Source organism: Crinia signifera, chromosome 3, assembly GCF_055691185.1.
Source record: "Crinia signifera chromosome 3, ASM5569118v1, whole genome shotgun sequence".
Classification (NCBI taxonomy): Eukaryota; Metazoa; Chordata; class Amphibia; order Anura; family Myobatrachidae; genus Crinia; species Crinia signifera.
This window is the reverse complement of record NC_139219.1, coordinates 134,840,084-134,866,597: the sequence shown is the minus strand read 5'-3', so window position 1 is coordinate 134,866,597 and position 26,514 is coordinate 134,840,084. Positions and strand designations below refer to the sequence as shown.

At 42.2% G+C, this 26,514-nt stretch overlaps 1 protein-coding gene across 2 annotated transcripts in view; it reads right to left on the bottom strand.

The window, feature by feature from the left end:
- Window positions 1-2,365: 2,365 nt before the first annotated feature.
- The window catches only part of RSPH3 (radial spoke head 3), a 31,517-nt gene continuing 7,368 nt past the window's right edge, over window positions 2,366-26,514 (bottom strand). Inside the window, exons 3-10 of one of the 2 annotated variants that reach the window (XM_083174671.1) lie at window positions 19,433-19,520; window positions 15,606-15,747; window positions 14,442-14,587; window positions 13,282-13,485; window positions 12,865-13,027; window positions 7,550-7,636; window positions 4,779-4,902; window positions 2,366-2,502 (exon numbers count right to left, since the gene is read on the bottom strand). In XM_083174671.1, the coding sequence (XP_083030797.1) occupies window positions 4,820-4,902; window positions 7,550-7,636; window positions 12,865-13,027; window positions 13,282-13,485; window positions 14,442-14,587; window positions 15,606-15,747; window positions 19,433-19,520 (913 nt within the window). In that variant the 3' untranslated portion in view covers window positions 2,366-2,502; window positions 4,779-4,819. The remainder of the gene's footprint in view (window positions 2,503-4,778; window positions 4,903-7,549; window positions 7,637-12,864; window positions 13,028-13,281; window positions 13,486-14,441; window positions 14,588-15,605; window positions 15,748-19,432; window positions 19,521-26,514) is intronic. The other variant, XM_083174673.1, reaches the window with a different exon arrangement.

The following is a 26,514-nucleotide window of genomic DNA, read 5'->3' as shown; positions in this document are numbered from 1 at the left end:
CCGTTGCGCTTTACAATAGTAGACAGTGATAAGACAATCTGGGTAACAACAGACAGACTTGGAGGTAGGAGGGCCCTGCTGCAAGCTTACAATCTATAGGGATATAGGGGGGAAACATAAGGACAGGCACCAGTAATAGCATAGCAGTTACAAGTCCAGAAGGGAAGCTATATAATACATAAGTGCCTCGGAGGGTTATGCATGTAGAACTTAAATATGATAGGCTTGCCTGAAGAGGTGAGTTTTCAGGGAACGCTTGAAAGTTTGGAGACTGGTGGAGAGTCTTAATGTGCGTGGAAGGGCATTCCATAGGATGGGAGCAGCCCGATAAAAGTCCTGTAATAATGAATGGGAGCTAGTGATCCGTGCAGAAGAGAGACGCAGATCTTGTGTAGAGCGTAGTGGTCGAGATGGGAGATATTTTGTGATAAGTGCAGAGATATATGCTGGTGCAGTATGGTTAATAGCTTTATAAGCAAGTAGAAGTGTTTTATATTGAATACGGTAATATACAGGCAACCAATGGAGGGACTGGCAGAGCGGATCAGCAGACGATGAGCGTCTTGCAAGGAAGATCAGCCTAGCAGCAGCATTTAAAATTGATTGCAGTGGTGAGAGTCTGTTCTTGGGAAGACCAGTTAGGAGACTATTGCAATAATCAATGCGGGATATAATGAGTGCATGGATAAGAGATTTGGTAGTGTCTTGTGTGAGATAGGGTCGTATTTTGGATATGTTTTTTAGATGCATGTAACATGATTTGGAGACAGATTGAATGTGGGGAAGAAAGGACAGTTCAGAGTCGAGGATGACCCCTAAGCAACGAGCTTGTGGGGTAGGGTAGATTATCGAGTTGTCAACAGCGATGGAGATGTCAGGATGGTAACTGTTCTTAGTTGGCGGGAATATAAGTAATTCCGTTTTGGAAATATTGAGTTTGATTGGTTGGTAGTTTCTTTTACTCCACTTTATCACTCTCAAAGGCTGAGAATACCTGCCTGTTGAAGTTTTGCTTCATTCAAAATGCATCAGCCGGTTTTCAAAGTAGATACACTAAATGCTTCAACCTTTTACCGGAAAATGTAGAATATCATACATACTGCACATTTTCAGAAAGTTATAGGTCTATCTAAAAGGATTCCTTATGGTATCTAAATAATATATTGGGGCAGATGTATTAAGCCTTAACAAGAGATAAATGCAAGGGTGATAAAGAGAGATAAATGTCCAGCCAATCACCTGCTAACTGCCATGTTACAGGCTGTGTTTGACAAAAGTCAGTAAAGAGCTGATTGGCTGGACGTTTATCTCTCTTTATCACCCTTGCATTTATCTCTTGTTAAGGCTTAATACATCTGCCCCAATGAGAGATAAACGTCCAGCCAATCAGCTCTTTACTGACTTTTTTCAAACACAGCCTGTAAACATGGCAGTTAGCAGGTGATTGGCTGGACGTTTATCTTTTTTTATCACCCTTGCATTTATCTCTTGTTAAGGCTTAATACATCTGCCCCATTCTGTCTAAAGTGAGTAGATTGATACTATATCAGAATCAGTGAAATCGTGCTGCACAAAATGCTAAATTTTGGGGGACAGCTCAATGTCAACAGTAAAACCCAAATAAAACAGGACAGATTTGCTCTGAATTCAGAAGACAGTGGCCATCTAAAAAATGACTATTGACTTTTGTGACCGAAGGCTGGAAAAATGATTAGATGGTGAACTACTATTGAATAATTTCTCCTCCTTGCGGAGAGGGGATGTGTACAGTAACACATCCCCTCTCTGCAAGGAGGAGAAATTATTCAATAGCTGTGTCTCTATGGTGTTGAGCAGTATGGGGGGATGTTCGGCTGAGCAGCATTTACCTGTTACACGAAGCCTAGCGAACAGGTCTGAATCAGGCCCCTTGTGTATTTTATATGCACAAATACACAAAAATATATTTGAATCTAATTTTACTTCCACTTTGGAACAGCCCCACTGTGCCTATTTATAATGCATTCTTACAAGGGATTACTTAGCAACACCTCTGTTAACACTACTTTTACAACTGTAGGATAGGAATGGCCCTCTTGTAGTCTTATCCAGTGGTTGCCAAACTCAGCCCTCAGTTCACTCTTGGATACTAGCCATTTTGCATTTGGTACAACATTTGCATGTGTATGGGTTCAATATAATAAGATAATTACTGTGCATGTTAGCAAATGCGGTCTGCGTGTACAGTTACGTTACATGCCCTAGTACTACCTGAAGTCATATGGCAATTCAGCCTGCATGCTGAACGTATGTAGCCTAGCTAAAGGGCAGACCTGATTGTATAGCCTGCTTAATACATAAGATATTATATAATACTGTGAGAAGCTACACAAATTAATTAGTCAGTAAATAATGGTTCTTTATTGGTCATTTTTCACACAGAACTTATATTTATAATTTCCCGTATGTTGTTTATAGATTGAGGGTTCTTGCACCAGGGAACAAAGATGGAGACTGATGATCCTGCAAAAAAAAAGGAAACACCTTTGAATAAAATTGGTAATATAATTATTGCTTATTAAAGTAGTATTTTTTTTATACATACGTTGTAACTCTAAAAGGTATTAATAATGAATGTCACATGGATAATCTTACATGAGCAGTGTGGTTTAGTAAGTGGTATAAGCAATGTATATAATACATGCACCTTTGCTCCATAAAACATGCACTGCTGTCTGCTAGTGGGGACTGAGGAGAAGTGTCAGAACACCATGGGTGAAATTTAATAGGATGAGAGATTCAGAAAGTGAGAGATTTGGTAAGAAATTTCCAATTTTTTTTAAAGCAGACATCATTTACACTGCAAAATCAAGGTTACGAAATGACAGAGCGCAAATCTATTCAAAAAAGCTTCCGGATTTGCTGCTGTCTTTAACAAGGGAATACTCCACCCCTTGAAATATGCAAGAAACAGAAAGAAATAAAGACAGCGCCAATTTGGAGAAATAGTTTAAAATATTTTACTAAGTGGTTCTTATCTGCCATCAAATTCTATGCTTCTATGTAAAATGTACCTAACCTCTTAAAATCCCTTTTGATATGCTATATGCAGTGATATCATGCAGTGAATGATTAACCTATTCATGCACAGCAGGCTTGGGGATTGTACAAATAGTGATGCCTTGTAAATTAACATTTTACACAATACTTGTTACAGTATTAGGAATAGAATTTATCACAAAAACTATATTTTATGTAAAACAAAATCCTGGAGATAAAGCCTTGTGTCCCTACTGCATACTGATTAACTCTGTCCTAAGGCTTGTACACACTGGGCGATGTACAGTGTCAGCGGGGTCCAGGCATCTGCAGATGCATACACACTTTCCCGATGCCGGCGGGCAATGAACGTGAGCGGTGGCCATGCTGTATTCTGCAGCATGGCCCTTTATAACAATCCCCTACCTTGTCTGAACATGCAAAGAAGATGGAGAGGGTCTATAACGGTCCGTGGGAGCATGCATTGTCTGACGACTGGTGTGTACATGCTGGGCGATGTACTCTGCCACGGATATCGGCGGCAGCGGGAACCCGCCATCAGCAAGGACATACACACTTTCCAATGCAAACGAATCCTGAACAATATCACTAGTTTGATCACACAGTGTGTACAGGTCTTAACTCTGCTCCTGCTTTCTATCAGTTAATAAAGCAAAACCTGGTTAAACTAGTTACCGGGTGGCCTAACCTCCATGGATCACCGCTGACATCTATTAACATAAAATGTATTGTGAATTGCGATTGCTGGAAGCTAGTGTGTGCCATACTGTAGGTGCCATGTCTAAAACTTCTTAGGGCGGTGCCCAAAATTGTTTCTAATCTTGTAAAATGACGTGGGAAAAAATGAAATGCCAACAAATTACTTTCACTGATAAGATGTGAGAATGTTACGGAGGTGGACTTAAATGACCTATATGAACATTGATTATTCAGTATATGCTAAAACAGTTGCCTCAGACTACCTTCACAGAATTTATTTTATTTCTTTATAGTCCTCTGTTTATCTAGTATCCTTTATTTACATACAGATGTGTCCTAATACACCTACCCTCAATACGCCAAGTGGCCTCAGAAGTTAGTGATTACTTTAAAAAGTGACATTTGTATATCCTACCCTAACCCTGTCACACTCTCCTCCCCATCACATTCTTCCTGTGCATGTCACCCTGTCTCTCTCAGTCACCCTCTACCTTTCCCCATCAACCTCTTCCTCTTTCCCTCACAATCTGTCATTCTTGGGTCCTCCTTGGCACTCTCTGCCTCTACCTTTCACCCACTTCATATCACCATCTGTCTTTCCCTTTCACCCACTACCTGTTACAACTCTGCCTCAACTTGTCACCCATTGCCTTCACTTCCTGCTCTCCATGTCACCATCTTCTAGTCACCCTCTGAATCTTCCTATCATCCTCTGCCATGTGGCTTATTATGTACTTGAAGGAGAAGGCCTACCACTCACAATTCCACCACTGAGGTACCTTGTACAGCATACATACGCATGACCAGCAGTCAGTATACCGACACCGGCATCCCGGTGGAGGGAATTCCGATAGGTGTCTGGCCCAACATTATCCACCCCACTCCGCAGTCTAATCTTAACCCTATGCAGCCTAACCCTACTCACCTACCCCGCAACCTAAACCTAACCCTCGAGCCCGCAGCCTAACCCGCCTTTCATGATTTATTATGACTGATACAATGATATACTTATAAAAACATGTAAAATACATCCTGTATACCCAATCATGGTGCATTTATACCGTCCAATATTAGTTTTTTCTCATATGTCTGATGACGCAGGGTCTTTTAACTCCAACTTTCTGAAATCATCAATCCGCTTTTCCACTACTTCACGTATTAATACTAGAAGGGAAGAAAAATCATTATTTCCATGCACTGTTCTTTTGTACTATAATACAGACCATAATATTCACTAATCATAATGCCACTGTAGTACAGGTTGAGTCTCGTATTCAAAATGCTTTGGACAAACGGTTTTATACAATATTTTTAATAATTTTATGCATCTAACAAACTTTGTGAATATACATGAAATTAATTTATGTTTTATATACACCTTATACACACAGGCCCTTATTCTGGTTCACTCGCAAAAGCAAATTCCTTCTCAAATGGACAAAACCATGTGCACTGCAGGTGGGGCAGATGTAACATGTACAGAGAGAATTAGATTTGGGTGGGGTTTTACTTCAAAGTGATATCTAAATTGGAGTGTAAAAATAAAGCAGCCAGTATTTACCCTGCACAGAAACAAAGTAAACGCCCAAATCTACATGATGTCAGCACCCACCCTCAATTCGCAGAAGAACAGTTAGCATAAAAGTATGTTCAGGCTTACTTTTATCCATGAGGAAAGGAAAAATCATTCGATGGTGAGTAACCATCAAATGATTTTTTCTCTGTGCGAGCGCATACAAGCGTATATGTAAGCGTACACATCCGCTGGCAGCGCAGTGCAGGGATTCGGGTGGTGGGGTGGGCGGGTCTTCAACAGGGCACCATTTACCTGTTTGCTAGGCAGCAAATATCCGCAGCCTAGCGAGCAGGCCTGAATCAGGTCCTTGGTATGTACTTGGACATTATGGGGCTCATTTATTAAGGGGTCGCATATACAATACGATCTGGGTGGGATCTACCGCCCAGGATCACACTGCAATATGCAATCCTTTCAACATAATGTATGTTCCTGCAAAGGCAAGAACAGGAATCCCTTCTACCTGCTGTGCCGGCGGTCTGCAGATGTGTGGTTAACGCTGACCCCGGGCTGACCACACTGTTCTGATGGCAGTGTGGTAATTAGCCCATAGGCTACAATGCTCTACTGCAATTTCAGAAAATTGGTACACTGGCAGCATCGCATCCCCCATAGAAACCTATAGGGTATGCGACAGCAAGCAGGGCAGGAGGGATCCCAGAAGGAATTGGAGATACTGTACCTGCTGCAGTCCCTCCTAGATACATGCAGGAGATACTTAGGGCCCAATGTAATATGATGTAAGAATCAGAAAGTGAGAGATTTTGGGAGAGTTTTCCCATGTTTTTTGCCTCGTGAATGTGATAGATCTGACAACCTTGATGCCCCAACAGAAATCTATAGGGGCTGTGTCAGATACCTTCATGGTGCATGGCACCTTCATGGTAGATACCCTTATGGCACATGGTACATTAAAATGTGTGTGTATCCTCACATATGGTGCAAATGCTGAATGAAAGTCACAAGGAATAAATGTTGATTCTTATTAGTGCTGCCATGCAAAATTGTAGGCAGATAAACCTTTTACAGAAGTACAGGGAAATAACTCTTCCTATCTCTGGCCATTAATTGCTTAGCACATGTGATAGCACAAGCTATGTACTTTACAAGGCAACTGAACAGTACCAGACGCAAAGAGGCTATTGACTGTTGCTTCCTGGAAAAAAAGGCATTGTATTCCATGGAAGAACTGACATGGCTTTTCTCTACATTTACAACAAACATTCAGAATGCTGATTTCTAAATAAAAATTGCCCTTCTGCTCCACTGGAGGCTCCTGTCTTCCCTGAGCTAGCCTTAGGACACCTGCATTATGGTTTGACAGATGTACCACCCCATTAAAACTCCCCACCTGCCACTGTCCCCGGCCCGGGTCGCTAAGGCCCCTACACACATGCTGATATTAAGGCATTTTCTAAGCGCCTTTGCTAAGTTTGACTAAGTCGCTTAAAAAATGGCCCTACATCAGTGTGTGTGTAGGGGTCATAGCGACAGCGTCACTGTCACTGTCAGAGATCTACTGTATGGTCACTGACCATCAATCTCGCTGATCATCAATGCAGAGAACACTGGCGCTGTCATCTTGCTCAGCACACAGCGCTGACAGCTCCCGCTTTGTGTGGGCTGTCAGAGCTGTGTGTTGAGTGATCTAGCATTGCTAGAAAGCAGTACACACATCGGCATGTGTGTATGAACCTTTAGACTGACGTTAGCGTAAGTGTTATGATGTGCTTAGGCTTACTTAGGCTTAGTCCGCCATTAGGGATACTCATGCAAAAACACATGGTCGACATTAAATGTTGACAATATGTCAGTGCTTTCATTATGAATGTCGCATGTTGACCTCATGTACATTTTTACATTATGTAGACATTCAGAACAGGTCTAATTTTTGGTGTCAACGTCATGAAAGTAGACATTTTGTACTGCATCGACATGTCATTCCTCAGTTGTATAGTAAGAAAGCATTTAAGTCTGGGAATGTAATACTTTACAGATCATTAATAATCTAAAGGTTTACTAGTCCTTGTTTTCTAAATAATACTTTAGCTGACAGTGATATATAAACTAATATGTGTGCCCAAACAGAGTTCCGTTGGGTGCCATCTAGTGGCTGCCCACGCACCTTCGGGGTGATTAGATGTTTTAGGACAAATAACCTACAGTATATTACAGGTATATACAGAGCTTTTTGAATAAACGGATAGAAATTTCAGATAGAAGTACACAACTTACTGTCAAGCATTGTTCTTCCCAGATCATTCTTTTGTAATGTTTTCTCCACTTCGTCTATCAGCCATGGCATGAGCTCTGTCTCTACATCTGTTAGAACACAGGGATTCAGTTAAATGGAAAGCTATGAAGAAACACTCAAAAAAACGACATCGGAATGGACTGTATGTAAACAGTAGTATGAAAAGAACCTAGAATGTACTTAGCATTAATAAATGCACATGAACCAAATTAAATACTAAAAACAAACATTTACAGAACAATGATCCTTTAACCAGTGTAAAATAGGTACAGAGTGGCAATATTGGGGGTTACTCAGACATGCTGCACTGCAGGTGGGGCTGATGTAACATGTGCAGAAAGAGTTTAGAAAGATTTAGGTGAGTTATTTTGTTTCTGTTCAGGATAAATACCGGGTGCATTATTTTTACACAGCAATATATATTTAAAGGCCCATACACACTGGGTGACTTTGAGCTGAAAGTCACTCAAAACAGGAGGTTCAAAGCCGCCCAGTGTGTATGGCCTGGCGATGAGCGGTGAGCGCTGCTGCGCGCTCCCGCACCATCGCCGGGAAAGCCGTTCATCTGCTGGTTACACCAGCAGATGAGCGGCTTTGCATAGTGCTCTGCTATGCAAAACCATCCTCCCCCCTCCATCGGCACCGGGCAGGGGGAAAGCCGCTCAGTCTGTATGCACTGAGCAGCTTTCCCCGCAGCGATGATTGGCATCATCGCTGTCCATACACACTGGGCATAGTCGCCCAGTGTGTATGGACCTTAAGTTTCAAAACACCCCACCCAAATGTACCTATCTCTGCATATGTTACATTTGCTCCACCTGCAGTGCAGCATGGCTTTGCCTTTTTTAGAAAAAAAAAAAATCAGCTTTGCGATCAGGTCTGAATAACCCATGAAGTAGTAACTAAAAATGTTTAGGGAATACTATATTGATTTCCTAATGATAAACAGTGTGAACATACAAGTTATGTCACCCGTGGTGTCAGTTTTATCCTGGTCTCTAACAATATCGCTCGTAGAAGTCCCTTTATGCACAAAATGATTGCTGTGGCCTTTGGGGGAAAAGTGGGGGGCAGTGACCAGGTCTGTTTTAGGCATGCTGGGCTCAGGGTCTACATAACAATATGTAACATTTATTTTCAACTTAAATTTCAGGATACAAATTTAGATTTTAATAATATTAAATTGCCATGATGAAATTCTTCTTTAACTGTAACTTGTTTGACACAAAATATCAAGTTTACAGACACACAGACAATATTCGGTTTAACCTATAAATAACCAGGCAATTAATAAGAATTATCTAAATCTCTATTACCGCTTTTACATTGTAATTGCTAGGTCGGACACGAGATCTCGATCCTGGGTCCGACCGAGCTCTGACCCAGGTTAGACACTTTCACATTAAACCCAGGACACCCAGTGAAAGAAGATCTGCTTTCAGACATCTCTCTCTTTGCCAGACATCCCCTCTCTCTCACCCCCCTCTATCCCTGATATCCCCACTCACCCCCTCTCTCTTTTCCTGATCCCCCCCAATCACCACCATCACTGACACCCTCATCCCTGAAATCCTCTCTCATCCCCCTCACTCAGTCATCCTCTCTTCACCCCCCTCTCTATCACTGACAGTGCCTCTCACCCTCTCTCTATCTGTGACACCTTCTCTCTCACCCCTCTTTTCCTGACACCCTCTCTCTTTATACCTTATTCTCTCTCTCGCTCACTCTTTCTCCTTTTTTCCCCTGACACCATTTTTATTCCCCTCCCACACCCCCCCCTCTCTATCGCTGTGACACCATCTCTTTCACCTTTCATTCTCTCAACCCCCACTCTCTCTATCTCTGACACTTACTCTCTCTCCCTGACTCATCCTCCCAATTCTGTCTCTCAAGCCCCCCCCCCCCCCCCCCCCCCATTCGCCCTCCTCTCTATCACGGACACCCTATCTTTCTATCCCGGACACACGGTCTTTCTCACCCCCTCCCTCTCTATCCCTGACAATCGTTCACCCCCTCCCTCTCTATCCCTGACAATCGTTCACCCCCTCTCTCTCTATCCAAGACAATCGTTCACCCCCCTCTCTCTCTCTCTATCCCTGACAGACACTCTCTCTCACCCTCTTTATCTCTGACACCATCTATCACCCATTCTCTCTTTCACCCCCCATTTTCTCTTCTAGGTAAGACCGATTAATTTTTATAGTATGTCAGTTATGGGGTGAGTTTTGGGGCATGGGACCCTTTCAGCTACTTTGACTGGGCTGCTTGAAAGGCATGCACAATGATGAGGCTACCTGGGCATGATGTGAAAGCCCATAACCTTGGCCAAGATTATGCAAAAAAAAAAAAACCTCTATTTTATTCTAAATTGTATTTCAAAATGTATTACAATTCTAATTACCAAAATCTTTTAAGACCTGAATGGCAACACTTACCATTTATATGGGCTCAAAAAGAATGCCTATCCCTAGATGTTTAGCAGATCTGGTCTGGCTAAACCACAACTAACCATGCATGCGATCATTGTTAGACTATGCTACGGCATCTGGGTGCTCCATTTACAGAGCCATACACATTTACTACCAGTTTCCCAGAGAACATGAGCACCAGCCCGCTCTAAAGGTGACGTCTGATTATACTGTATATTATATTAAACTTGGCAACATCATGAACAAGATGGCTAAGGTACAGCCAACATAAATATATGCTATTTTATACAAGCTAGTACAAGGCATTTAGCAGGTGACTTTGTTAGCTTATGATATGACTGAAAGGCAAACAACAGTCAGCAGCCACAGTGCCAAATGATACAGAGTTCGTGTGGACATGAAAGAGGTCATCATTGTTCTACATAACATTACATGTCCTCCAATATACAAGGTGACCATTGTGCATGCCCGTAGTGAGCAAAAACATTTAATGGCTGATGGGAAAATACTTTTAATTTATTATAAGACACCCTCTCTACATATGGGAAAATTACTGTTCCAAGGAGGCCTGGACACTGTAAAGACAGTCTTTTCTGCAGAATTTTACATTTCCTATTTCCTATTTCATTGTATTAATAAGAAAAAACTGTTTTGGGTCTGATCACATGACTGGAAAGAGTAACACAGCATCATAACTTTCACACCAGTACTTATTGTTTGCCAAAGAAAAATAATCATGTACATTTATGGGTATTTTACTTTACAGGCTAATTCAATTGAATGCTGAATAATGTAACCCTTTATGACCCCATGTCCATTTAAATGGACATAATGAAGAAATAATTATTGCGTATACTGTATTGTGATGCCAATTGCCATTCAAAACCCAATGTTCATTTAATGTATGAAAAGTGACCCCCAATTAATTTTGCGGTCAGGCTGATTTACCAGTTCCCATCGTAGACGACAATATTAACCTGTTAAAGTGTCTATGGTGAGTACTGCCTCTTACACGCCCAATGTTAATTTCCTAACATGGGCATCTATGGAGATGCAAACAGCCTACGAAGTGCTGAGTTTGACTTGGACTGGCTCCTGATAGGCTGAGTGGAGTCCTATTGACTGATGTATTGAAGTACCGTAGCATGTGGCTTCTCGGTCTGCTGGTATGCAATACTCATTTATTTATTTTAACCCTGTGGATGCCTACATGGTCCGATCAACACTGGAGGAAGTGAGTATCATTTTTTTTTTTTTTGGGGGGGGGGGTTCAACATGACAAGGGGGCAAAACCTACATGTCCTATGCATATATGAATGCATGTGTGTATGGTATGCACATGTACAGTATGTGATTAAAGTTCTACTTTACATGGTGTGTGTTTCTTGATTTGTGTATTGGTCCTGCTGTGGACCTACAAGTTGCAGCAGGCCTCTTTAATGCCCTGCATGGGGTGGAGGCTTGCTCTGACTTTGAGTTTCACAGCAGAACCGAATACTATTTTTTAACCCTTTATTTTAAACTTCAGCTATCCTCCCAGGGGCCTGTCACTGCCCGGGGTGCTGGGGATAGCCCCGGCCTTCAGTCCTAGTTGGGGTTGGCCTGGGACACACACACGCACCCTTTATTGGGAGTCCCCACTCCCCCAGGAACCCTGCCCTGGGCTGACCAGCCTCAGGTTAATGCTAGGGCACGGGATCTAATATAATGTGTCTCCCGGCTGTAGCATAACCCTGCTGGCTGTTGGAGTCCGTGCTGGTTACAAAAATACAGGGGTGCCCTACTTTTATTTTATCCCCCGTATTTTTGGAACCAAAAGCCCAGTGCTGGTTTTTGAAATACAGGAGGACCCAGTCATTATTGTTCCCTGTACTTTAGAAACCGGGACCAGCTCAAAGAGCTCAGGGCTGATGGGGGGGGGGGGGGGGGGGGCAGAGGCGTAACTAGATATTCATAGGCCCCATAGCAAAAGTTTGTAAGGGCCCCCTATTTAGCAACTTATGGTGATAAATGTATGTAAAACATATTACTTAGACAGCAAAGATGGGCCCCCTTCAGCTCTGGGCCCAATAGCAGCTGCACCCCTTGCACCTATGGTAGTTACGCCCTTGGGGGGGGGGGGGGCACTTTGTAAATGTGCTGATGTGCTCAAATGATCAAATGGGTATGAATAGGTTCATTAGTATCCATTTGATCTTAGTCAATTTCTGCTCATAAGCCAGTAGACTATAGGGCTAATATGAAGCTGATCAAGTGCCCATTTGTGGATCATATCCTAGGAGAATTTGCAGAATCTGCATGCTCAGAAATGAAACATAGAATTTGACGGCAGATAAGAACCATTTGACCCATCTAGTCTGCCCCTTTTTTATCCTTCAGGTAATCTCAACCCTTTTTGATCCTTATTTCTTTGTAAGGATATTTATATGCCTATCCCAAGCATTTTTAAATTGTTCTACTGTCTTAGTCTCTACCACCTCTGATGGGAGGCTATTCCACTTATCCACTACCCTTTCTGTGAAGTTATGTTTTCTAACATTTCCCCTGAACCTACCTCCCTCCAGTATAGAAAATGGACCTGATGCAGAGCTGTAAGCATTTTGGTTGCATCTACTCTTACATCTAAAGAGGCAGAACAGGTTTGTGACAGTGAATTCTCATATAGGCAATGTCCAGTGAGGATGCATTTAGCAAATGTGTCCTATGTAATCCTCAGCATCAGCCTAAATATGTCTCGTAGGAGGTATAATGTTTGCACTTAGCATAGGCAGGTGCACACTGCGGGTGATGATGCCTAGTAGCAAATACACAATGCCGTCACTGCATAAACCATTAGCTATTTACAAATATATATTTTTAAAACTAACCTCTTTCCATAGGGTCATAGAAGTAGCCACTGTCCCTTAAAATGCTAAACACAGATGGAATAAGATCAGTCAAGTATTGCTGTGCAAACGCCCGAGCTGCCACTTTTTCTGCTGTCTCCTTTTCTTTGAGGAGCATATCCCGTTGCTGCTGTTTGCGCCGCTCCTGCAAAGAATCGGGCAGTGATTTGTAAAGTAAGTGATTTGTTACAAACTGCTGCTGCTGCTGCTACTGCTACTACTACTACATTTATATAGCTCTCCACTTATACAAAAGGAGTAGGATCCCACTGTAAAAGTCAGGTCCATGTATTTTCCACACAATATGCAAGGGTTCCAGGTGAGGCAACAGTAATTTGAGTAGATCTGTACAAGAACCATAGCTACTGATTATTCCTCTAAAACAATGAAGCATCTTACCTTCTCCTCCCTGTGCCGCCTCTCTTTCTCTTCGAGCCGTTGGGCCTCTGCAAGCTCAGCATTGCGTAGCTCCTCAAAAGCTCGCTGCTGTGCTCTTAGGTTGGCCAGCTCCTCTTCTTCCTTTACTTCCAGCAGAGCCTGCTCGATTGTTTTTCCAACCAACACTTCGAGTATTGGTTTTACCTCCAGGTCAAAGTCAAAAAGCTTTAAAATAAAAAAAGTATTAATATATTAATTACAGAAACATTTACACAATGGCTGATCAACAACAAATAGCTAGCACAGTTACCTTATAATAAATAGTCAGAATTAATATAAATACCATCTAATGCAAAATTTTAGTGTATTCAAAAAAAAAATGCAATATAGATACATAAAATATGCAGTTTACATAGTATGATTGGAGGACAAAAGTATCTTATACAGACCAGAAATTCTGAGAAAAATACTGTAGATAACCTGAGATTCTCCAACAGGATTTGATGGAACATAGGATCTAAAGAGAATTTTGGTGATAACCAAATTCTCGGTTGGGAATGTGCAAACTTATTCCGAGCGCAGTGCATCAATTCTTTGACACACAATTCTGTTTGCAAATGTCACATGTGGAAAGGCATACCACAGACTAATAATTATAACCATCATTGTGGAGATGGGGGATAGCAGAACTGAACACTATCCCATCTACAGGCCTTGGCTGTTGACAGTACCATGGACTTTTCACTAGTGTAATGCCTTGGGGCAGTTGGCCTGTGTTGACCTGGGGTGTCCCATGCTCTGGGCTTAGTGTTAGGAACCCACCAGCGGAGATCACCAAGATGATCAACAGAGGAATACTCCAAGTTCATATGTTTGAGGTTTTGCTAAGCACAACTACAATATTTGGTCTATCAGCAGTAGTGTTATGAGATAATATTGAACATGTACAAACAACATTGGTTAAAAAAAAAACTATGTGGAAAAGTTGTTTGGTTAGAATAAGAAAGTATAAATGAATTGCTGCCTAACTTATGCACAGCAACACTGCGGAAATGGGTCTGTTCCCAGAACGAGTAGCAAGTGTCTCAGATGCTTGTTGCAGTTAAATAATGCACAATGCAAATGAACAATTAGCTTCAGGACTATTAATGGGAATGCTATTTCACATTCTAGATAATTACTTCTCCTTCCAGGATTTGAGTTGCTACATCAGCTCCAGTCTTTGCTGGGATAAAGAGAGGTGTGGGTGGTCTGTCCAGGAAAGCATCTGTCTGGCACTCCATGTCCTTCTCCTCAATGCGATCACTTAGCTCTTCCAGGTACAGCTCTGGGAAAGACAGCAACATAGATATCATGATATGGTTTATTTTCCTAAAACGTTCAATCCAATTTTATTACATACTATATCATACATATAGAGCCTGGATCACAGGATGAGAAATGAAAAGAAAAGGGTCATCTTACAGCATGATAAAAGTCTGAAACCCATAGTGGCACAGTTGTTATCAATGCGGTCTCACAGCACTGGGTTAATTTCCGACCAAAGTCCTATCTGAGTGTCCCAGTTTCCTCCCACACTATAAAGCCATAATGGTAGGTTAATTATATTTTAATAAAAGAAACCCTAGAGTATATGGACCTTATTCTGGTCAAAATGCAAAGCTGAGAATTTCCCAGCGTTGCGTGTGGATTAAACGCTGCCCGCCTTTCGCACAGCCGCCAGCACCCAGCACCCCCCTCGCTCGGCGAGTTCCCTGCACGGCTGCGAATTAATGTTTTGCATAAACACCCTTTTGTAGCCTTGGGTGTGGGGGCCAAATCATTCAATGATCGCCGATGATTTGGAAGCAGAACGCAAATCTAAGACACTCTTAGCTTTGCATGCTCCTTGTACGGGAAGAGGGAAGGCAGCTGACATCCGGTGACGTCAGCTGCCGGCCCCAAGCAGCTGTGCCACTGCCTAATTTCCATGGGAATGCCCAGTATTTTCATGGGAACCCATGAAAAACTGGGCGTTGCCAAGAGCACAGCCCATCACCACCCCACTGCATGCACTGGTAGGTGCAAACGGGAAGCGGCAAACTAGCAGTTGCCCGTTCACACCCAGCTTATGCACATGCACAGTACGAAAACATCGCTCCCCAGGGCGAATGCGCGGGGGAAGCAAAGCAACCAAAATAAGGCCCTATGTCTGTTTGTACTTGTGGTAGGGAATGTAATTTATAAGCTGCACTATGGCCGGGACTCTGCCATAGTGAATTGATTCATACATCCTCTGTAAAGCAATGCAGAATATGTGTGCACGATTTAAATAATTTTCAATAAAGAACTTTTTATCTTCTAACCTGTCTGCACGTGTATGTGCTTCCTGCCCTCTACAGGCTCCGGTGACCTGGGCCTCAGCAGCTCCTTGGCACGTCTCTTGGCCAGTGCTCTCCTTCGTGCCTCCTGATTCCTCTGAATCTCCACTGGATCCGGCTGGGCAGACTAAGGAATAAATTGTCAGTAATCAGTGACCTGTATTCTGCCATTAATATTAAAGTCACATGCATAATAGGATGACAATTGCTTTATTCTGAAGCATTTCATTAAGGGCAGAATGTTTTGTTTCTTTACCAGTGTCCTTCTGGCACTCCAAATTAGATACCAGGATAAAGACCATCCAGGCTGTTTGTATCGGCAGAAATTGTATGTATTGGGCCTAATAGGGTTTCCCCTATGTCAGTGTTCAGTGTATATAGTCAGAAAACACGTCATTTTCAATTGTAAACACAAGTAGTGTGACTACAGAAATACTCATGTAATTATTACATTCTTAATTAGGGCACACCTAAAAAAAAATGTTTTTCTATGCTAAAATTAAAATGACACAATGCACTACAAGATTCGATTGTTCTGTTGCAAAGCGTGAGTTACAGTGATCTCATGCAGGGTGTAGGTTTTTCATTATCTATATAAGGATTACATAAAAGCAAAACAAAATAGCCAGGAATAGCAACCAGTCTCCTCTGCTACTGTGTCACGTAACCAATATGGCTATTTTTGTCCCCACAGGAGTTTGGCTGAGTCATGAGCTGCTCATTATCTCCTGCAGCAGAAATGTATTTATTACTGGAAAAAAGGCTGCAAAATACTTAAAGCTGCGTATTCATTAGACAATATCCATTATAACAACATTTTCTTGCATATCGCCTAGTGTGTACGCACTATAAGGGTTATTCAGACCTGATTGCATGGCTATGATAAAGCAGGCCGGATGATTAGTGATCGAGTACGTATGCATACCTCTCGCAGTACGCATGTATGAGGCCTTCCTGTGATAAAATCTAGCGTCTTGGCTGTACACAAGTTGATAGACAAGAAGCCGGCATTTGAGGGTGTGACCCGGACGTTTTCTGGGAGTGTCAGGGAAAAGTCCGGTGTGCCCAAGTGTTTTCAGGAAGGGTATGCAACAACAGCTTTGGCCCGATCAGCCTGCTTCTATGGCACTGGCCGAGTAGGTCATGGGTTACGCACAGAATGCACACATAGCAAAAATCATATGCTGGTGAGTGAGTTATGAATGGATTCGCAGCTACAGTAATTGCAGGGCTGCGATATTTTCGCAAACTTTTCACAGACTTGCATACAGTGTGATTTCACTCTTGCTGTGCGGCTATTACCTGATTGCAGGGCTCTGCAGCCCAGCAATCAGATCTGAAGAACTCCTTTATTGTGAATGATGCCCGCTCCCGAGAGAGTGGCTTAGATAAGAGAGCGCTTCAGAAATCAGTGGATGGTCGGCGACCATCCAATGATTTTGGGCACCCACGCAAGGCTGTGAATGGATGTACAGTATATGCAAATCATCCATTCGCAGCGATGCGGGAAAGATATGCGAATAGCGGGGGCGAAAGGTGGTCGGCGCAACAAGGCTTGCAAAGCAGCAAAATAACGCTGCTTTGTGAGCCAACCAGAATGAGGTCCATAGTTTGTAAAAATCGCTCTGTGTGTATTCACTATATCTTTTGTCACAGAGTTCCAGGCAGTTCAAGGGAAATTTTTGATGACATCGGATTGCTTTCAGTGTTGTCTAATCATGTATACGCAGCTTTGGACTGATCAAAATACATTGACTAAAGTTAGTACATTAATAAAGATGCTTACAATTACTACAGGTTATTGATCAAGCAAGGTACTGTAAATCATATGATGATCTAATGTAAGCTGTGCCCTTTTGTCTTCTACAAAGTAAACGGCTTGTGGTTTTATTTTGAATTATAACCCTTCTTGGTTTCTAATTCACATATATTCTGTTTTTATTTTATATACAAAATCACCTAAATGTACTACGTTGCATAATATGACAACACTTTGTAAGTAAACAACAATAATAATAATAATTCTTATTATTATACAGGGTGAGCCAAAAAAAGGCATTGTAAATGCTATCCAAATTTTAGCATGTAATATAAAAGTGCATGGAATATTACTTCAGCTTGGCGCAAAAATTGTCAATTGCGATTCTTGGCAATCTGCATATATAGGCGCATAAGTCGGTGCGTAAAGCCTTAAACTGAGGTCACAAAAAAATGGGTCCTGGATGGGCTTTTACTGTATATAGCGAAGCACTCGCACTTTAGCAATGGCGGGACCGAGCATGCAGGGCAGCCGTGCCCTGTGCTGTTCGGCCCCCTTCATGCTACCGCTGCGTGTTGTAGTTTTGCAGATACTTGCAAAACTGCCTAAAAGGCTTCAGTTTATAGATGGTTCGTGGTCGATGTATGTAGATCACAGCGATCAGATGGTGGCTGTGTAGAGGCCTTTCATGAAGTAGACGAGTAATGTTTTCCGCACAGTAACAAAAATTCTGCTTGTTAACATATCCAGACAAATGAAAGTGAAGTTTGTCAAAAAAACAGCAGCGATGCCTCCAGAAATTACACAAATTCAGGGTATTGTTTCCATAATATATCTCACAAAAAAGAGTATGGATTGATAGATCAACAGTCATCAATGCCTGATAGTCAACATGGAATGCTGTAGGTTGGTGACTTATTTAGTGCATCAGTCAGTTTGATTGTAACATATTTGAATAAATCAGAGATAACCCTAAAACCTGTACTTTTGGGGTGGCTTCAGGACCATGTTTGGGAACCACTGCCCTAGTGCCTAACCCTATTTTATTTTTTATGCAATCAGTTTTTATTGAAATAAAGTTACAAACATCATCACCGTGGAACAATGTTATGCACTTACAAACAATATAAAATACAATATAAAGATCAAGTGCAATATTTAAATGCGGCAATCGAGTGTCATTACGTTCATCAGTCGGACCAAAGAAGATATATTCCAAATGCCTCATACTGTATACAGCAAAGTACACATCTGAAAGATGTAGAGAAAGCAATATGGCAGAAGGTTCATAAGAGAAAGATAGAGAAATGAGGAGATGAGGGGGGTTGAGAGGAGAAGGGGGAGAGAGTGTGCCTAGGCATCACCGTGCATCAGAAACCCGTCCTGATGAGATAAGGTGGGAGTAATCAGGGGATTCTTTGAAGGCCAGCCATCCGAGCCAGGTGGCATTAAAGGTCTGTGTAGAGTCTTTCAAAAAGGATGTCAAGTCCTCCATAGTCATGTACAGGTCCTTTCTATGGAACCAATGGGAGAGAAGGGGGGGGGGGGGGGTTTCTGAGGACCTCCTGTGGCAAGGTATGACAGCTCTTGCTGCATTCATTAGGTGTCTGATTAAGGATTTTTAAAATCTGGAGATGGGCATGTCCATGAGATTAAGCAGCCAAAATTCTGGGCTAAAGGGGAGTGAAGAATTAGTTATTTTTTCCGAAATATTGTGGATCTGACGCCAGTTTGTTTGAATGACTGAGCATGACCACCAAATATGTATAGGGGTGCCTGGAGGCTGGTTACACCTCCAACATAGATTAGGCAGAGTGTGATTTATTTGGTGCAGTGTAACCTAACCCTATTTTTACCTCCAAAAATCATGTGTCTATTAACTTTTAAACCCGTCGACCGATTCACTATTGACCAACCAGTGTTTACATACTGACTGTAAACCATGTTCCTGTCAATCTACCAACCTCAAATAAAATAGCTGTGATTATTGTTCAAAAAGTAATTAGTAAGATATAACAACTTAGAAAACAACACAAACAGCTGTTGTGCTTACCAGAGGTAAGATATGTTGAGCATAGGTATTGCCTCGCACCACCCTGGGGTCATACATAATGTTTCCATAATTATACGTCTCTTCAAACCTGAAACAAAGCAAACATGCACATTACTTATATGAGAGTCAGAATGGTCATATGGTTGGTTAATGTTTTGTGAACATTTATATGAACACCCAATCAGGGCCATCTTAACAACAGTGTGGGCCCCTGGGCAAAGCAATGCACTGGGGCCCTTACCCATTCTCCACTCCTAAGGGTGGGGGGTGCTATCAGCAGCAGCTTTGATTTGTTTGGTGGCAGGGGGTGCTCTATCTTCCACTCAACATGTAGGAACTGGAGCAGTAACTTCTGCTAATTACTCCTTTACTCATACCTCCCAACTGTCATGATTACAGCGGGACAGTCCCGATTTTCGGGTCCTGTCCCACGCGCGGCAGGCATTGTCCCGCTGCAGGGGGTGGCAGTTGGGAGACCCCCCAATCTAATAGATAGACGCTGTGCGCATGCGCACAGCGTCTATTCTCGTATGAAAATGAGGTTGTGGCTAATTAGCATAAGTCGCACCCTCAGTTGCATATGCCCCGCCCCCTATTTCACCAACACATAAGTTGGGAGGTATGTTTACTGCACAGGTGGTGGGAGGGTGGTGGGAGTGATCACTCAGCAGCGCATATTGTGCTTTTGTAATACCCCTGTACAACGGGGCAGTCTGGCAGGGGACGTTGATGGACAGGGGGGTGTCCGAAGGTGCGCACTATATTCACTCTTTACTTTTCCATACCCCCACTTCAAAATTGCCACTTCGACCACTGTATATATATATATATATATATATATATATATATATATATATATATATATATTGTAGTGGTAAGGAGGCACTCCGGCGACTTTCAAATAAAGGAGACAGACGCCTGCTTACATCTGTGTTACGTCTGTCTCCTTTATTTGAAAGTCGCCGGAGTGCCGCCTTACCACTACAATATATTTTGGGGACTTGTTGGTCCGCCAAGGGAAGGCACCTGGTGCTGCTACTTCTACACTGAGCCGTGGAGTGCTGGCTACCCCACAAACTATATATATATATATATATATATATATATATATATATATATTTTTTTTTTTTTCTAAGAGAAGAAAAGAGGAGCGCTCCAAATAGTGCTTTATCTTTTTATTTTTCAGCACAATAAAATATCCGACAGGTACACTTCAAAATAGCATCACGTACCGCAATGAACGGTTAGGCACAACCGCGGGTGATAAACAGCATATATCAAAGCTGACAAGCAGCAGAATAGCAGGATGACTGGATACAAGTGCTCTCACCACTCTCTCCAACACGGAGTTCAGACCGACGCCAGGCCACGACCCTACGCGTTTCGTCACGAGGACTTCGTCAGAGGGCTGGTCCTGCTTTTCTACAATCAATGCTGCTATTTTTTATAAGAAAAAAAATTTTTATGATGATTTTTATGATGTTTTTAGAACTAATTGCGGTACGTGATGCTATTTTGAAGTGTACCTGTCGGATATTTTATTGTGCTGAAAAATAAAAAGATAAAGCACTATTTGGAGCGCTCCTCTTTTCTTCTCTTAGAAAATCCACTACCTGAGAATCCAGGTGCCCGCAAGGGTAATTTGAGGAAGCTGCCGGTCTCATATGACCTGAAGTGCTGTGATACTCTGTGTGGAAGAAGCCAGTTTCATTCCTGCTATAAAAAGAACAAGGACTTGCGCGCTAATTGGACTTTTCTTTTGATATATATATATATACAGTATATATATATATATATATATATATATATATATATATAATGTGCGGTACTGCCCGGCACAGCCTCCTTCTCCTCAGCGTTCTTGGTGCCCACACTACCAATCAATGTATAATCCCAGTCTCGGTGCGGCACTCCAAGGATACCATATTCAGATGGGTAAGAGCATCAAGTTTATTATAAGCACAGCAACGTTTCGATGTTACATCAGTATCGTCATCAGGCTAAACATCAAGATATAAACAGCCAGACATACCTTATAAAGGCACCCAGTGAATAGACGCCGGCCGGGCTGGAAAGCGCAGTCATTCCGGCGCAAGTCTGTGACGTCAGCGGCAGCCGCCGCATTGATGTCTAGACCGTGGAAATACCTGCAAATTCATTAAGCCCATGTGGCGCGGCAGTACCCAATCTGATGATCCACCTTGCCTCACATCTCAGTAGGGCAGCATGTGAGGCACATGATTGATCATCCTGTATCTAATGGATGCCACACTGTGCTTACAAGCTGCGAAATGGCGTGCGACCGGTTGGTCGCTAGTGCCCACAGACAAAGCCTTTTTAATGGCCGATCTGTGGGCTGCCATCCGCTCCTTAAAGGAGTGTTCCGTTTTGCCAATGTAGGAAAGTCCACAAGGACAATTGATCTGGTAGACAGTATATTGTGAGTTACAGGATAATGTGTGTCGGATATATAGCGTTTGGCCAGTCCGATGATGGCAAAACATAGGACCCGGGAATAGGTACTGGCAGGTAACACACGGGCAATGTACACAGCCCAATTTACGGACGGGACAAGACATATTAGCTGGAGATGCATCCGATTTAACGAGTATATCTTTAAGATTTCTCGAGCGCTTGTAGCTCGTAAGCAATCTGGAATTATGGACACCTACATCGGGGTCTGAACTAATGGCCAGTGTGAACGGGCAATCTGCTTAATGTTCGGACTCATCAAATTGTATGTGGTCACCCAAGGGATCACTTCAGATATATTATTCATCTGTTCTTTCAGATTTAAGAAGGTCACAACGGTCCAGCCTCATGACCTTTTCTTTGATGGTGAGCAATTCACTAAGGGGATAACCCCTGGCAGTAAAGCGATTAATCATCTCATCCATCTGGGTACCTGCGACAAAAGGGTCTGACACAATGCGTCTCACCTGAAGTATCTGGGAGTATGGGAGGCTCCTAACTGATGCACGGGGATGACAGCTCGAATACAATAGGGCATTATTTCTGTCTGTGGGCTTGGTGTATACACACGTATCTACACGCCCATTCTCAATGGTAATCAGTACATTTTTTTGATGTACTGATTATTATTGAGAATGGGCGTATAGATAAGAGTGTAGGGGAGCTTCCCTACTGAGATGTGAGGCAAGGTGGATCATCAGATTGGGTACTGCCGCGCCACATGGGCTTAATGAATTTGCAGGTATTTCCACGTTGTTATAATTATGTACATTTTTGAGTTCCTGCTATAGGGAAATGTTATTTTGAGCTTCATATTTGACATCCTGTGTTTAGTATGCGGCAGTGAAAACGGTAGACTGAGGGTATTCTATGTATGTATTCCATTGTGCATGCTGTGCGTCAGCTACTCTGTTATGTTTTGATTACATTGTCATGGTGATGGGTGCACAACCTATCAGCGGTCTAGACGTCAATGCGGCGGCTGCCGCTGACGTCACAGACTTGCGTCGGATGACGTCTCTTTCCGGCCCGGTCGGCGTCTATTCACTGGGTGCCTTTATAAGGTATGTCTGTCTGTTTATATCTTGATGTTTAGCCTGATGACGATACTGATGTAGCATCGAAACGTTGTTGTGCTTATAATAAACTTGATGCTTTTACCCATCTGAATATGGTATCCTTGGAGTGCTGCACCGAGACTGGGATATATATATATATATATATATATATATATATATATATAAAAATATTTAATACGGGTACTATTATAGCGATAGCATAGGAGGTTCAGGTCCATGGTTCCCCATGATTTTCACAGCCTGCAAGGAATGGTAAATAGGGGCTAATTCAGACCTGATCGCAGGACAAACTTGTTTTCAAAATAGGCAAAGCCATGTGCATTGCAGGTGGGGCAGATGTAAAATGTTTAGAGAGTTAGATTTGGGTGGGGTGTGTTCAAACTGAAATCTAAATTACAATGAAAGAATAAAGCAGTCAGTATTTATCCTGCACAGAAACAAAATAACTCACCCAAATCTCTAACTCTCTCTGTACATGTTACATCTGCCCAACCTGCAGTGCACATGGTTTTGTCCATTGGGCCTAATTCAGACCTGCGATCAGGTCTGAATAAGGCCCATATATAGAATCCGTAAATCATATTTCATATCCTTTTGATAAATTGTCCTCATATTAAAAAAAAATATATATATATATATATATATATAAATATATTGGTTACTGTTAGGGTAAACTCAAAGGAAAATTATATTTGAATAAAATGCTTTATTTAGGTCCAAGCTAAGCTTATACCCTCTTATTACAACAGGCTACTGAGATTTTACGAATTATTATTTTTATCTTCAATGTAAAATTTTAGTACAACTACTGAAGTTGTATAGTAATTGTAGTTCCTCAGCTATTCCTAATTACTATCATGGAAATGATGCATTGTGTTTGTTCACAATAAAATGAGAATATTATATCACTAAGAATCAAATGCCATATTTCTAGTTTACAATTAACAACTTGAATACATGTGTAGTGAAAAAACAAAAACACAACAGTGGTTTAGAGAAAGTATATTTTCTGACAAGAGTGTGGGCCCAGTTATCAGCAGCTTATGCTTGCGGTGGGATAAGGCAGTGTGACTTAAGTGCCAGGAATGTTACCTGTCATAATGTAAGTAATGCAAGAAAGTGCAAATATGCACAGTGCCACAGCACAGATACAATAAATGGTTGTCAATGATTGTGGAATAGTGCTCACCAGTGCTAAAGTACTGCAGAAGTTGGTTGCATGGTCTGACATGTTGAGCTTTAGTGGTGTTTGGAGAGATTTTTTTTCTGTACTGCAGTTATTATTATAGATCACAAGGTGGAGACAGTGTAACACTTTAACAAGTGCCAATATGTCCTTTTGTGTTGGGCGTCAGTGCAAAATAATGTAGCTCCCATGTTCTCCTAATGCAGGGGTTCCCAATCTATTTCTAATCATGGCACCCTAGAGTATCAGAATTTTTCCACGGCACCCCTAGGTCGCAAAAATATATATCAAATTAAGTAGATTGTGTTTATATGTGTTTCTTAAATTCAGTAATGTGGTAAAGGGCAGGATTTGGTTCTGATTGTACACATTTTATGATTGGCAGCCACCAGCACTGGTTTTGTCCAGAAATAATTAATCATAAATAATTTGAATTGGTCCTGGACGACCAACCCAAGGCACCCCTGCAAGTGTCCCGAGGCACCCCAGGGAGCCTAGGCGCACAGTTTGGGAACCACTGTCCTAATGACTAGAACTCTGGTTTCAGTAGTCTGCCGTGGGAGCCTGAAGGCGCTGGGTGACATATAAGTGCTGGGTAATCTGCAGGGGTTATGGCAATGAACATGACAAGCAGCAGCTGTGGCCCCTGACATAGAGCAGGACATGCAGTGGTGACAGCCATTTATAACAAGCAGGACATGCATTGCTGGTGGCCATTTATAACAAGAAGGACATGCAGCGGTGGTGGCCTTTGACAAGAAGTCGGACATGCAGTAATGGTGGCCCATGACAATGAGCAGGCACAAAGGCAATGGCACCAGCATTATAGTTATGTCCCTGAGCATAAGCAATATGGGGCAGATTTATTAAGCTCGGTGAAGTGATAAAATGTCTTGTTTTTATCACTGGCCAATCAGCTCCTAACTGTGAAGTTACAGGCTTTGTTTGATAAATGACAGGTAGGAGCTGATTGGCCGGTGATAAAAAACAGACACTTTATCACACAGGTCTTCAACCTGTGGCCCTCCAGATGTTGTGGAACTACATGTCCCAGCATGCCCTGACAGTTTTGGCATGCTCTTATAGGAAAAAATGTGTCAATGCATGTTGGAACATGTAGTTTCACAACATCTGGGGGGCCATAGGTTGAAGACCCATGATTTATCACTTCACCGAGCTTAATAAATCTACCCTTAAGTTACATGTTACAATACTAAAATAAAAAGGACAACCCAATGGTACCTGGCAAATATAAAATCATCAAAATAATAAAAATATAATATTTTTTTAATTGATTTCTCAAAATATGTCTATCTCATCCCAACTCCCTTTCTATCAGCATAAAATCGCGTAACTCACTTGGAACAGTACTTATGCACTCTGTGGGTGTTACAAAAATGATAATGTTTCAGTTCCGGTAAAAAGTCAGATACAGATATTTCGCCTATGTTAAACATACAACTCAGTTGAGGTAATGGAGTCCAAGTTAAGCTGGCCATACAGTTATGCAATTTTAACTGATTCTGACCATGGCCATAACTGTGCAGAGTTTGTATAATCTCCCTGTGCTTGTGTGGGTTTACTCCAAATACTCTGTTTCCTCCCACAATCTTAAAATATAGTGGTAGGTTAATTGGCTTCCAATGAAATAAACCCTAGATTGTCTGTGTGTGTGTGTGTGTGTGTGTGTGTGTGTGTGTGTATGTGGTAGGGAATATAGATTGTAAGCTCCACTGGGGCAGGGACTGATGTGAATGTTAAAATATTCTCTGTAAAGCGCTGCGGAATATGTGTGCGCTATAAAAGAAACTGTTAATAAATAAATAAAACCAGAAGAGAGGCTACACAAAAAAGGTAAATAAATTCAGTGAGGCAAAAGGATTCAGTATGAAATCCCGGCGGTCGTGATCCCGGCGTTCAAAATCCCGACGCCGGAATCCCGACCGCCGAAATCCAGACAAGGGGGGGGGGACGTGGATCGCCCCCCCCTTGCGGACTCGCTGCGCTCGCCACGCTATGCTCGGCACGCTAATTTATTCTCCCTCCAGGGGTGTCCACGGAGGGAGAAACTGTCGGGATTTCGGCGGTCGGGATTCCGGCGTCGGGATCCCGACCGCCGGGATCCCGACCGCCGGGATTTAAGCTGCATCCCAGGCAAAACTATCATAAATAAAAATTGAGCATTAAAAATAACAATAAGTTACCGTATATACTCGAGTATAAGTCGACCCAAATATAAGCAGAGGCACCTAATTTTACAACAAAAAACTGGGAAAACTTATTGACTCAAGCGGGACCCTCACTCGAGTATAATCCAAGGGGGTCTTTTTCAGCATAAAAAATGT